At 47.0% G+C, this 12,692-nt stretch overlaps 1 protein-coding gene across 2 annotated transcripts in view; it reads right to left on the bottom strand.

Annotated features, from left to right (window-relative positions):
- Positions 1-64: 64 nt before the first annotated feature.
- The window catches only part of Cracr2a (calcium release activated channel regulator 2A), a 150,815-nt gene continuing 138,187 nt past the window's right edge, over positions 65-12,692 (bottom strand). Inside the window, exons 15-18 of one of the 2 annotated variants that reach the window (XM_023703747.1) lie at positions 4,216-4,317; positions 3,592-3,666; positions 2,169-2,245; positions 65-1,027 (exon numbers count right to left, since the gene is read on the bottom strand). In XM_023703747.1, the coding sequence (XP_023559515.1) occupies positions 943-1,027; positions 2,169-2,245; positions 3,592-3,666; positions 4,216-4,317 (339 nt within the window). In that variant the 3' untranslated portion in view covers positions 65-942. The remainder of the gene's footprint in view (positions 1,028-2,168; positions 2,246-3,591; positions 3,667-4,215; positions 4,318-12,692) is intronic. The other variant, XM_004643596.2, reaches the window with a different exon arrangement.

Below are 12,692 nucleotides of genomic sequence, written 5' to 3'. Positions count from 1 at the left end.
CTCTCTCTCTCTCTCTCTCTCTCTCTCTCTCTCTCTCTCTCTAATAAAAAAAAAATCATCACACATGATTTTTCAAGAGCTATTCTGAGGCACATGTAGAACATGGCTTTATATAACTGTCTATATCTTACTTATACCCTCCAGAGATGGTAGCTCCCTTTAGCAGCAGATGGTTTTTCCCCTTGTTTTCTTTTCATCTCTTAGTCAGAGTTAAGTAGGAAAAAAGCCAACTCCCTAACTTAGGACATAAATTGTCACCCTTGGCTCACCCTAGAGTCAAGGTTGTCACTGGAGGTGGGCAGGAAAAGCTGTAGGTTCTCGGGGAAGCACTGCTCCAGAGACTCAAAAGGGGTCAATCTATAGGCATGGTGACCACTAGGAGACTGCTCTGAGGCTTGGGTTAAGGATGGAGCAGCACCTCTAGGCAAATATTTACTTCTTTCAACAATCCAAGTCTGTCAAGGTCCACAAAATGTGTGCTAAGAGTATCCCTCTGACCTCTGGAGAATAGAGGTCAAAGCAAGAGAAGCAACTCTGGCATCATCCAAATGGTACATCTTTGGCCTCCAGGAAGCAGCAAGTTGGCCTGTACAGTTGCCATGCCAACCACAGCACAGATGCTCCTAAGGACAACAGGAGGAGGGAGGTGGAAAAGGCACCTGATCATTTTTCTGCAAGGGTCCACCTAATTCTTTCCCCCAGGAAACTGAGCTGGAAGAAAAAAAAAAAAAAAAAAGGAGTGGACCCTTGGGGTCCAGGAAAGGTGCCTGAGAGCAGCACTGCTGGCCCACTGGCTTCCCTTCCTCCGGGGGAAGCAAGTCCCCAACACAGACAGAGGTCTGGATGGGCCTTTCCGGGGGCTGCAGCACAGGAGCCCATCTGCAGGGTCAGGGCCGCCCTGCAGGCCAGGGCTGGGGGTATCCAGTCCTTGAAGGCCTCCTGTCATCCACAGCAGGATTTCTTCTTGGTGGGGCAGCCAACCTGAATGGTGTCCTCTCTCACTGTGTCTTCCTGTTCCTTGAGGAACCTGAGAAAGGAGAAGGGACAGTATCAGCTGTGCAAACCTGCCAGGCTCAGAAGCCCAGCACACCCACAGACAGGCCTTTAGAGCCACAAAGAAAGCACAGAGCACAAGACAGAGCACTGAGTGCCTCCCCGGGGGCAGTGCAGGCAGTGACTGGGTGTAAGGTCATGGCTTAGCTAACGTGAATCCTCAGGACCGCTCTTGCACGAAGCCTCCTTGACTACTCTCTCGTTGGGCCACGCATCATCCCTGTTGCACTCTGACCTTTCTCCCTGGCACCCCACCACTCGGCACGGCATGCAGTGCACTCCTTTGCTTTCTCTCTCACCAGAGTGTGGGATACTTGAGGGCAGAGACAGCGGCTTTGTCTCTGAGTCCAACATCCCACTGCGGTAGCTGGCACACAGACTTGTGACACAGACTTAATCACTGTTAACTTCTCAGGCCGGAGAGCCCCGTGGCCACAGATTCAAATTAAATGCAAGAGGCAAGGGATTTAGATGATGGTGAGCTTCTGGTCTTGCTTTATGTCTTCCTAGTACTTGCACCGCATGCCCCACACCCTGACCTCCACAAACCCTGATGGGGCAGGAATGACCCCACAAAGTGGTGAGTTTGCGTTGGCGAGAAGTCTAGGACTTTCTCCCTTAACCCTGATGTCTCCACTGTACAAAGCTATTTTGTTGTCTTAATCTTTGATTAGACATGGTTCTAAGGAACAAGTTTTTCTGTGCATCCAATTCTTCGAGCATCGTAACTGTGGGGACTCCTGACTGATTCTCCTTTCTCGCCTGGCCTCCTCCTCTTCTCAGGAGAACCACACTGTCCTCACTGACTGCTCACTAATCCCTGCTAAGATGCTAGGTACAGTGTTGACAGACCTCCAAGAGAACCTTTCCCAGTGTCCCTGTCAAAAGGCCACCTATAAGACTAAGAAGATGAAGGAGGTGACCCGCAGGAGCTTCTTTACCATCCCTGCTGTGCTCCAGAAGCCTGCTCCTTGCAGCTGACATCCACTCCGAGTGCTAGGGCACACCGGGTGGGTGGGCAGGTGTGGTCCTGGCTGAAGGGATGTAGTGCATCCACCAGGCCTAGCACCGCTGGGCTCAGCACATCCCTTGGCCTGCCGTATCAGTCTCCTTACCTGGCTAGGTGGAGCAGGGACTCTTTGGTGTTGTGACCGGAACAGGCACTGCACTCATAGAAGATCAGATTGTTCTCCTAGAATCATAAAACAGGAGCTAGGAGGGGGAGGTGAGGGACCCAGGGGATTGTTCTGTGTGCCTCTCCCTAAGCCCTTACCTCCTCTCACAGGCCCTTTAACTCCTTAGCCCTGTCCTTACTCTGGCTCTGGCGATGTCCCGGCCCTGCATCTGTAAGCACCTCATTCCGTAAGCACCCCAGGTGAGTCATAATGATGCTGAGACAACCCTGTGCAGCCTGGCTCCCCTGGCGAGAATGTGCACACTCCTTTCAGAGTCTCAGCAGTCCTGGAATAGAGTCAGAGATGCACAGGCCAGCACAGGTCATAGCCTTCACACTTCCTGGGCCAGGAAGCTGAGGCCAGAATCACACAGCTGGCTGGCTCTGGTCATGCAGTTAATGAACAGCAGGGCTTTCAGCAACATCCTCTACCCAGAACACTAGAGCCCTGTGGAGCCTGGAAGTTGTCATGAGCCCACCAGTCAGGTTCTCCTTCATGCCAGTTAATGACTGCCCCAGCTGCCCAGGCTGTCAGTGCCGGCACACAGGGCAACTGTCCCACACCACACTAGGTGGAGGCTGTGCGGTGTGCACAGGCCTTGAGCCAAAGCTCTCCGTGGTGCATTTATCATCTCCATTAGCACATTTCTCACTCTGCGATAGCAATGCTGATGGCACCAGCTCCTGCTCTGAGATGCTCTTTCCTTGGAGGGGACATCTTGTGGGGACTAGGCCATCGGAGTGAGGATACTTCAGCAGTCATGTTTCAAACTCTGGCTTGCAATCCAGCCATCTCCACACACAGCCCCAGCCTCACTTGGTCTCAGCCCCTCACCTCCCCATGCACACTACAGTCCAGCCCCAACTCTAGGTCAGTCCAACAGGCTTCTTGGGTAGGTTATAGGAGGATACAGGACCCATGGGGGGCCAAGCAACCAACAAACACATCACTCAACTGCCATCTCAGTGTTTTTCTCATGGATTGAAAAGAAAAAAACACAATGAAGATGGGATAATAATAATAATAGTAATAATAAAAATAATAATATAGATCTTCATTTTCTCAGCTAAAATATTTGGATCTACATGTCTTTGGGAATTTAGTTTTTTTTTAAATATAGGAAGGTAACACATATAGTATACCTTGTATATTATATAATACCTCAGAAGGCCTGGGATGCCACACTGTAATCAAATACATTCCTATTTCTTCAGTGAGACACTTGAATATTCACTCACAATGCAGTTAAGACTACATGGTTTGTGTCAGTTGCAATCAGACTTTGCTGCCAAATGAAATATATAAGAATCTTTCTTCTGGGCATTTGGATCTCAGAACTGCAGACACAGAACCACCCACTGACCTCCACACAGACACCTGGTAGGCCTTCCTTCATCCCTTGTCCTTGATTCTCACTGTCAGTGATGTCTCCAAGACCCTGGTGAGCACAACTCCGTTTATGTGGCTGCAGTAAGAAGTGCAGAATTTGGGGGCCAGCGAGCACCCATATTCCCAGATACACAGCTCCGTGAAAGAGAAGCCTGAGAGCAAGCTCTGTCTTGTCTGGCTTCCACGAAGCTTCACTGGTCCATTCTTGGCCAGAGCTGATATCACTTTAGCAGTAGGCTTTCCAATGCCTCCCCTCAGTTTATCCTGAGTTCACACCTGCAAAGCACCATTCTGGCAGAAACAATGATTCTCTAGCAGAGTGGCCCAAGGAGGAGCACAGTGGCCCTGTGGGTAGTGAGCTTTTCATCTTTGATGGTAATCAAATGCAAATGCAGATGACACAGAACAGACTGAAATACACAGTATTTGCCACCTCTTGCCACCTCTGTGTCCCAAGGAACAAAATTTAGGATAATTCACCACACCTAGTGGCTCCCAAATAACTATACGTGTGACCTGTGTCCTTCTTTAAGCACAGGAGCCAGGACTGCCTGGGAGCTCCCACCGTGTCCAGAGAAAAGGAAGGCCAGTGCCTTACCTTGGCAAGCTGCTCCCCCAGGCCCCGGGGAACTTCCCGCTCCTTCTCATTGTCGAGTTTATTGCCCAGCAGAAGAACAGGAACACGGTCTCCCACAGCTTCCTGCGGAACAGATAAACCCCCAGCTGAGAAAAGCCTCCACAGGGAGAGCCCAGAAGGGCAGGCTTAAATTGCTGGCTGGATTGGTAAAATGTACTTTGCAAGTCCTCTGCTGGCATACAGGAGGGAGGGCTGCTTCCTCCGAGAGCCTCTGTTTATCAACTTCTGCACAGGGCCAGCAGCCTCTGGCTGCCTCTAGTCCCCATCAGGGCAACAGCCACCTGCCCCTCTGCACTCACCTTGGCTCTTTGATGGAAATGCAGATTCCCCAGGTATCCTGGGATGGAGGTAGAGGAAGGGAGGCCACAATGGACAGCGATGAACACTGTGCCCTTTTTTAGGGTTTATAGTGTCCACTGTGACATTATTGAGTGATCATATTGTGGAATGAAACAAGGAAATTAGCATGGTTTGGAGCTCTTCTGCAGAATACTTGGATTAGAAGTGGCATCTCCAGAGGGCGCCTATTGGCACACGGGCTCCCCGAGGGCTCGAGCAAATCTAACTCCTCGTATGGGGCCCATGGAACTCCATGAAGGACTGCTGAGTGCCTAACTGGAGGTGGGCACCTGCATTTGGGAGACCCACGAGGCCACAGCAGCCACAGGCTCACTCCCAGCATGGGTTCTGCTCACTTTTGCTTGGCTGGGACACCTCAGCCAGGGGCCTGAGGACTGGTGTCCCTGCCAGTTCCCAGAAAGGGGGGAAGCATGTGCCTCTTCCGAGGGGAACAGAGGCCCAGGACCGGCAGCTATTCAGTGTGCAAACACAGTAATGCTCACATTTAAAAAGGTTATTTTTACTTTGTGAAATATTTAATTAGACCTTTTTACCATAATTTGATAATAGTTACTCATTCTAGCTAAATGTTTTACTAAACAGAAGGGACTGTGGAATAGCAGAAGCTGACAAGCCGTAAGTTTTGCTCTAATACTTAAGCTACTTTACCTAGCACTTCAAATAAATGTCTGAAGTCCACCTAACAGGAACACCTATTTTAAATTTAAAGGCAATTACCTTTAAAATTAAAGCCTCTAAGTTTCCTTAATCTGTACATTCATTTTTATTGCCGTGCAGTAGTAGAAAAAAAATCTCATTTACTAAATGAGAACATTGGGTTCAGAGAACCTAAAAGAACAACAACGTCTGTAAGGCATGAGGCCCTGTCAGACAACAGGTCCACACTCCTCCACCGCTTTCATCTGGATCCTTACTTCCTGCCACCTCTCTGCTCCCTAGCATCTTACTAAACAGAACTTTCTAAAAATGGCGCCCACTGCTGAGATGGGAATTAACATGCTTAATGATGACTCAGAGCCCCTCCAAGATCCCAGTGTCTTCGGACCTACTGAGTATGTGCACTGCACTTAGGTGCAAAGAAGAGTGAAAGTGAATCCCCGCCACTGTGGCCCCCTACCAGCCAGAGAATTGGCTCATGGGTAGCTCCCCATTTTCTGATGGTGCCAGGTAACTGAATACTTGTGCAAAAAGTTTCTCACAGAAAAGGAAATGAGGAGGAAGCAAGGAACTGGGCCAAAGCCTTGCTGTTTAGAGCACACGAGAAAGATATATTTGTATGCTGATGTGTGAGGGATGACTAAGGCTTGTGGGATTTCTCGACATGGAAACTCTCTGAAAATATGAGCATCAGACTTGATATCTCAGGATAGAATTTGAGCCGGATTTTGTTATCACTGGGAAGGGGCAATGGCTGTGGCTTCCACCTCCACAGAGAGGATGACAATACTGAGAGGCCCAAAGGGATGGAGTAGGGTTTGAGCTATAAATCTAACCTCTTAGCCCTGGACACCACAACAGCAGCGCCACCTCTCAGGGAAAGGGGACGTCTTCTTTCTTTTAAAAAGCAATTCCTAGATATAAAAATAAAGTAGAGCAAAAGAAAGTAAAGCACCCAGCATGACCTATGGCTTCTGTTGTCTGTGTTTTTCCTTCTCACAGAAGCACTCTGGGCAGTCTACTTTCCCTCTGTGGGCCTGGCCTGCTGTGGGTAAAGGAGAATGACGCCTACATGGCAAAAATGAAAGAGGACACACAGAAGACCGGAGGATGTGGGCACAGGGGCAGAGGGAGGAGGGGCTGGACAGCACACAGGTCTTGTGGGCCCCGCCAACCCTAACGATTGTGGACTACTGCCCAAGTGCTGTACATTTCCCATCCATAACTGGGTTTTCAGCCTGCTGCTACTCAGCACAGGAAAGTTCCTAATCACCCACTAGGTGACACATATTGCTTTTTTCCCCAGTGCTGGACATGGAATCCATAATCTCTGGGATGTGAGGCAAGTACTCTACCACTAAGCCACACCTCAATACATTATTTCCTTTTAAAAATCCAAAGCATCTCTCTTTCAAGTTTCTAGGGCTTCAGTGAAAAAGTCTCAGATTCACTCTACCTCTGCTAATATAGCTCTAGATGTAGTTAAAAATTCCAGAAGTGTGACAGACCAGAATGACACGTGAACTCTTAGGAGACGTGGGGTGTGCGTTGGCTCTGTGACTATCTGTTTACATGACTCATCTGATTACTCGTCTCTAAGTCTCTAATTCCTGATCTGTAAAATAGGCTTCTAGAACTGTTTTCTCTTCTGGGACCATTTGACAGAGAACCCTCTCTATACCTTCAATCATTTTAGTTGCCTTTTTCTGAACTTGAGCTTTTTGGAAGACAGATTTGTTGAAATTATAAAGATTACCCATCTCTGACTTTAAATAACCAGAGCTGTCAGCTTGGAGCTAGGGATTGGCATTCGGCTCAGAATATGCAGCTGTTGGGCTGGGTTAGCTGTAGGGGTGTGTGTGTGTGTGTGTGTGTGTGTGTGTGTGTGTTAATATCTATTTGCTGAGAGGCATGAAAAAACACTTAGCTGGGATAGTGCTTCTATTTCTCTGGAGCCAGAACAAAAAATTTCTCAGCACATTAAAGCATGCCGTTATACTAAGAAAAAAATGACTGCAAAATTATATCTTGGGGGTTTCCATATTTATCCACCCCCTAGACGATGAGTCAAAACAAGATTTATTTGTGCAGTGCATTTCAAACTGCTAGCACTTCAAGCTCAACTTGGAATGTGGGAAAAAATCAAACTGCTATTTTTTGCTTTGTGCTGTACGTTGTCACTAAGGACAAAGATCACAGAATGAGATTTAGCTAGCAGCACAAGGAGGGGAGAGAAGTGGGCCAGAGCCCCTGGACCTGCTTGGCACTAAGAGCGGAGCAAGAAGGACTGAGAAGAACATGAACACCGGCTTCTCAGCAGACTTCAGCCATGGGCCACATGGCAGGACAGAAGCGCTAGGCAGTGGCGGAGCCCTGGATTCTGGTCTGGTCTTGTGGCTCTCAAGTTTTCACACCCAGCTCAGAGACAAGGCTCTATTGGAGACACTGGTCTCTCTGGCTTAACCATCCCAACGACATTCTGTTCCCTCAGCTTATAGGCCTAAAGGTATTGTGCCATCAGAATGCCATAAAAGATGGAAATAAATACTTCTACATCCAAAAATGCAGATTCCGGGGGCCAAAAATCTGGATTCAGGGGAAATATAAGTCTATGTAGGCTTTGCCTCAGTTCTATTATTTCTACCTGAAACAGAGCCCCAAATCTTCAGAGCCCAGTCCGTTTCTTCTCCAAAGTGGAATTGCTGGGCCAGCTCTAGCCAGTGGAGAGAAGGGGGTGGGTGGCAGTGCAGTTGGCAGGGAAGACTGACTGCTCTTACTTCTATCCTGAGCATGCAGACCCAGCATAGCTGTGCCTGGGAGCAGCTTGGGCCTCTTCTGTGAAAGGCCTGCAGGTGAAGCTGTTGATGTAGGGTGCAGACTGGGTACAGTTGGGTAAACCAGTCCTGAGAATAGGACCATCCCATCCCATCAGGCAAGGCAAGTGTGAGATTTGAAGGAGTTTGTCTTCCAAGAGTTGGCCTGGCTCTTGCTACACTGATGTTGAAGGTGTGGCCAGGGGAAGGCCTTAGGTTGTTGAGGTGCTTCTTTTGGGAGACCCTACTTATTTCTCAGGAGAGTAAACCAGCCCCTCCCCACGTCTGTGGCTTCTGGTTTGATGCTTCAGTCTCTTCCTCACAAACACTTCTTCCATGGTGGGATCCACCATGCTGTGACTTAGCCAAGAGGCTCTCGCCAGAGCCAAGCCATGCAGGCTCCTGGACCCTTGATTCTCTTATACCGTGAGCGAAGTAAACTTTCCTTCACAAGTAGCTTTTCTCATATTTTGTCACAGTAACCAACAACAGACTAACGTTGCAGGTGTCCTCTTCCACAGAATGACCTAGGTTCCTTTTGAGCTGGAAGGACTTGTAAGGGCTTCTACCATTCACACATTCCTGTTCCATCAGATCCCCTGAGAGAGTCCAATGTCAGAAGGAGCCTTTCAGGGTGTTTGTTCTACTCCCTTCTAGTATGATTAGCCAAGAAATGGCTGAGTTGGTGTGGCAAGAACTTCCTTTCCAGGGAACTCCACTGCCTCCCCCAGCCTCTTTTTCTACCCCACACAACCTGATCTGAGAGTCTTTTCCATGTATGGCAATTTCACCCCCTTTTTTTCTTATGCTGCTTTTCAGGTTGAGGAAGAAAGGGGCACTGAGAACAGCTGGCCACCATTCAGTTAATAATAAGGCTTCAGAACTATGAAGACTATTATTAAAGCTTCCCTTCTACCCTCCTTCCCAGGCGAGGGAGTTGGTAAAGTGCATGAAGCTCTTTGGAAAAAATAAGGTGCTCCACAAATATAAAGTACTTATTATTTTCAGTTCCCCTAAGATCAAATTAGATGTCAAGTTTTAATCTATCACCTGACACCTCTGATTGCTGGTTGCCAAGATAGAATGACTTAGCTTTTCAAGAATCAGGAGAATAATCGTATTCCTGATGCCTCTGTTCCACACCTCGGCACACATGCCACCATCTGACATAGCCTCCCACACTTGCTCTGGAAACCCTGTGCCACAGAGTTGAATTCATTTCCCCGTCCATCAGCCAGGTCCCCCAGACCAACTGGTGAGTGCTGGGCACGTGAGCCAAGCTCAGTAAATTCCGGGTGAGGGGTCATGGGAATCTTTGAAAATGACTTAGTGCCCTGCTGCTCAGAGGATAATTCTTGGATGAACAGCACTGGCCTCTCCTGAGAATCTGTCAGAAATGCAAAGCCTCAGCCCCCAGCCCAGAGCTGCTGAGTCAATCCAAATTTAGACAAAGCTCCAGGAGACTCCCAGGTATGTGGGAGTTTGAGCCTTTACTTGGGTTTGGAACCATAGTGGCTAAGAATTAAAATCACCTGAAGAAATGTAACTTTTTTTTTCTAGGCCCTGAATTACTGTAATTGGGACAAAGGGTCTTGGTGTTAGCCTTATTCAGGTGACTCTCATGTTTACCCAGGGATAAAATCATTGTTCTGTTATTTAATTTTTTTTAATTTTTATGTTTTGAAAAAGGACCTTGCTACATAGTTCAACTCATGGTGATCCTCCCGTGTCGGCCTTCCCAGCGCTGGGACTATAGGCGTGTACCACCACACCCAGATTCAGTGGCTGCTATGGCATGTGGTACCAGAGATAGAACTTGGGACCTTGTGCTAGTCAGGAAGGCGCTGATGCTGCTGAGCTATCTCCCTGGCCCTAAAATCATTGTTTGAGAGTTTATACTATCTACTATTTAAAAAACAACAACAACAAAGACTCAAACTAAGAATTGTTCACCCCTAGTGTTTTGGTTGAAATATGAAACATTCCTTGAAGTCCCCAACTGATACCTATGGTAGCAATGTTTAGAGGGGGGCCTAGAGATGTGATGAAATCATGAAGGTGCTAACTGCATCTGTGGATTAGGCATGATGAGTTCACGACCAAGTGGGCTGTCAGGAGGAAGTAGGTTGCTGGGGATGTGCCTTCCAGGGTTGCATTTTATCCCAGCCCCTTCTCTCTGGATCCTCTTGCTCTCTCTGCTTCTTGGCTGCCATGAGTTGAGCACCTGTCCCCTACCACGCCCTTCCCCCATGCTGCTTCTGCCTTTGAGCCAGCTTCCCATGGACTGCAGCCCCTGGAACCATGAGCCTTTCAGTTGTGTACTGCTGAAGATGTGGTACTGTACCAGTTTGATGTGGTACAGAGCAGGCAATAATCACTACTAATAAATAAATTGAGTCTGTTGTAGGATTATAGGACTTGTGGCAAGACCCCCCAACCTGGATCAAGGATAGATTCATCTTTCAGCCAATGGCAGAGTCCAGGCTAGTAAACAGTCTGTGAAGTTCTGGCACCTCAATGCAAGATAACATGGCAGCTGAGGACTTGGACTCACGTAAACTCTGTCTAACTCAGTAATTATAGTTAGCAGACAATCAGGTTACTAGTTAACCTTAACCTATTTCTGTGTGCTTTTCCAAAACTTCATTATTCAATTCTTGAACCTTCATCACAGCAGCAGTTCACCCTCACCACTTCCTGAAGCTCACCAGCACATTACCTAGTCAAGCTATACACTTAATAAAAGCCAAAGACTCCATGCCTCATGGTCCTAGCCCATCATTGCACTTTGACCATCTTGGTGCCCTCTGTAATGATAGTGTATATTTTTGTCTGTGTTTTATTGTGTCATCATACCTCTGAGCAGATTATTGGTTGTTATGGTTTGTGTCTAGGTGTCCCTCCAAAGCCTCATGCAGTAATGGGGAGGGCTTCTAGAGTTTGTATTAGTTCATGATCCAATGCTGGGATTATGGGTGTGAGTGTCACACCTGCCCTGAGAGAATAGTCTGAATGCAATATAAGGGAGAAAGTCTTGCTCCCTGCTTCAGCCACTGATCCTCCTTTTTTGCTCTTGCTGTTTTGCTGTTTTCTGCCACCATGAACTGCTGCCCTCTGCCATGTGCCACTTTGCCTTGGAACCAGCCAAGTATCCACTAAAGCCATCACAGACTATGAGCAAAATAAATTTCTTTCCTTAATTTTGGGTGTTGAGTATTGTGTCCCAGCAATGAGAGAAAAGTAACCAAGGCAGTGTCCAAGGCCAGGGCTCTGACAGTGCATGTTAGGTACTTAGTGCTAGCAATGAAAAGCTAACTAAACCACATAGATAGTTGGGAGTGGCTGAAGCTGGAAATTGGCTGTATGTGTGAGGGGAGGACATGGCCACAATGCCTAAGTGGTCAAGCTATCTCAGTCTTCAGAAAAGCATCCTGCCTGTACAATTTCAGCCATTAATCTCTAGGCAACCTTATGCCTCATGACACTAACTTTGCAAAGGTATAAATACATGTCCTACTGGTGTTCTTAAGGTCCTCTTGCCTGTCAGGTAAGAGACTTCCACCTGACTCAGCTCTTGTCTCTTGTCTATCTTTCCCTCATTCCTCCCACCATTCCTCCCCAGGGTACACTGAGACATCAAGTCCCCATAACAGATAATTTTGAGTTAGCCATGTATGGATCAGGCCCCTCTGGGTGCTCCCAGGCACCCATGGGTATCTTCCCAGGCACATGCTGATGGTGCTGTCAGCCCCATCCCATGGAGGAACAGCCAGACATCTGGTGCTCAGAAACAGTTTTCGGCAGTGACTGAACTTGTACTCCAAGCTGCAATGACACCTGGGATTTCTTAATCTCTACTACCAAGTCTAATCAGATACTCCATCCCTCTTGATCCGAGGTCCTCTGTAGACACAAACAGGACATGTAGAAACTATACCCATAATGGCAGAGAGCACAGTCCAGCAAACTTATTTCCATCTACCTCCATTACTTCTGGACTGCCTCCACCCAGTGGCAATATATATCATAGTTTAGATTGGTGGACAATCGAATACCTGTGTCTGGGAAAAGAATGCATGGCCTTGGAGAAGGTATGGCCCTGATTTCTTCATTTTATTTATTTATTTATTTATTTATTTATTTATTTTTCATTCCTCAAAGTTCTTATTTTATTGATAATATAGGGAAACCATTTGGGTTTTCAGCTTTCTCTATTAGCTTCCTTTTGGAAGGCAAATTCCTCTTTGGTTATCTTTTTTTTTTTTTTTTCAAATCAAATTGGTAGGACAGTTTCAATAATTAACACATTGCATATATTCCTCCAAGTGGTTAATTGCTGTACAAGATGCGGACATGATATCCTATCTACAAACACCATTAGAAAAAATTGCTCTATTCATTAAGAGAATGTAAATATATATTTATCCCAACCACTTTAAATACAACAATACAAAATGGACAATTGTCTGTATACCCTTTTTTAGTTAAGTTCTGTTATTTGAATATTATAAGTGTATTAACGCAGCAAAATAATCTAAAAGAGTCCAGTAGTCCATAATAGTATTGGGTCTTCTGCTTGACTGGCAATGTCAGAAATTGTTGACCTGA

Source organism: Octodon degus, unplaced genomic scaffold (assembly GCF_000260255.1).
Source record: "Octodon degus isolate 3935 unplaced genomic scaffold, OctDeg1.0 scaffold00178, whole genome shotgun sequence".
NCBI classification, from domain to species: Eukaryota; Metazoa; Chordata; class Mammalia; order Rodentia; family Octodontidae; genus Octodon; species Octodon degus.
This window is presented reverse-complemented; position numbering and strand designations above follow the sequence as displayed.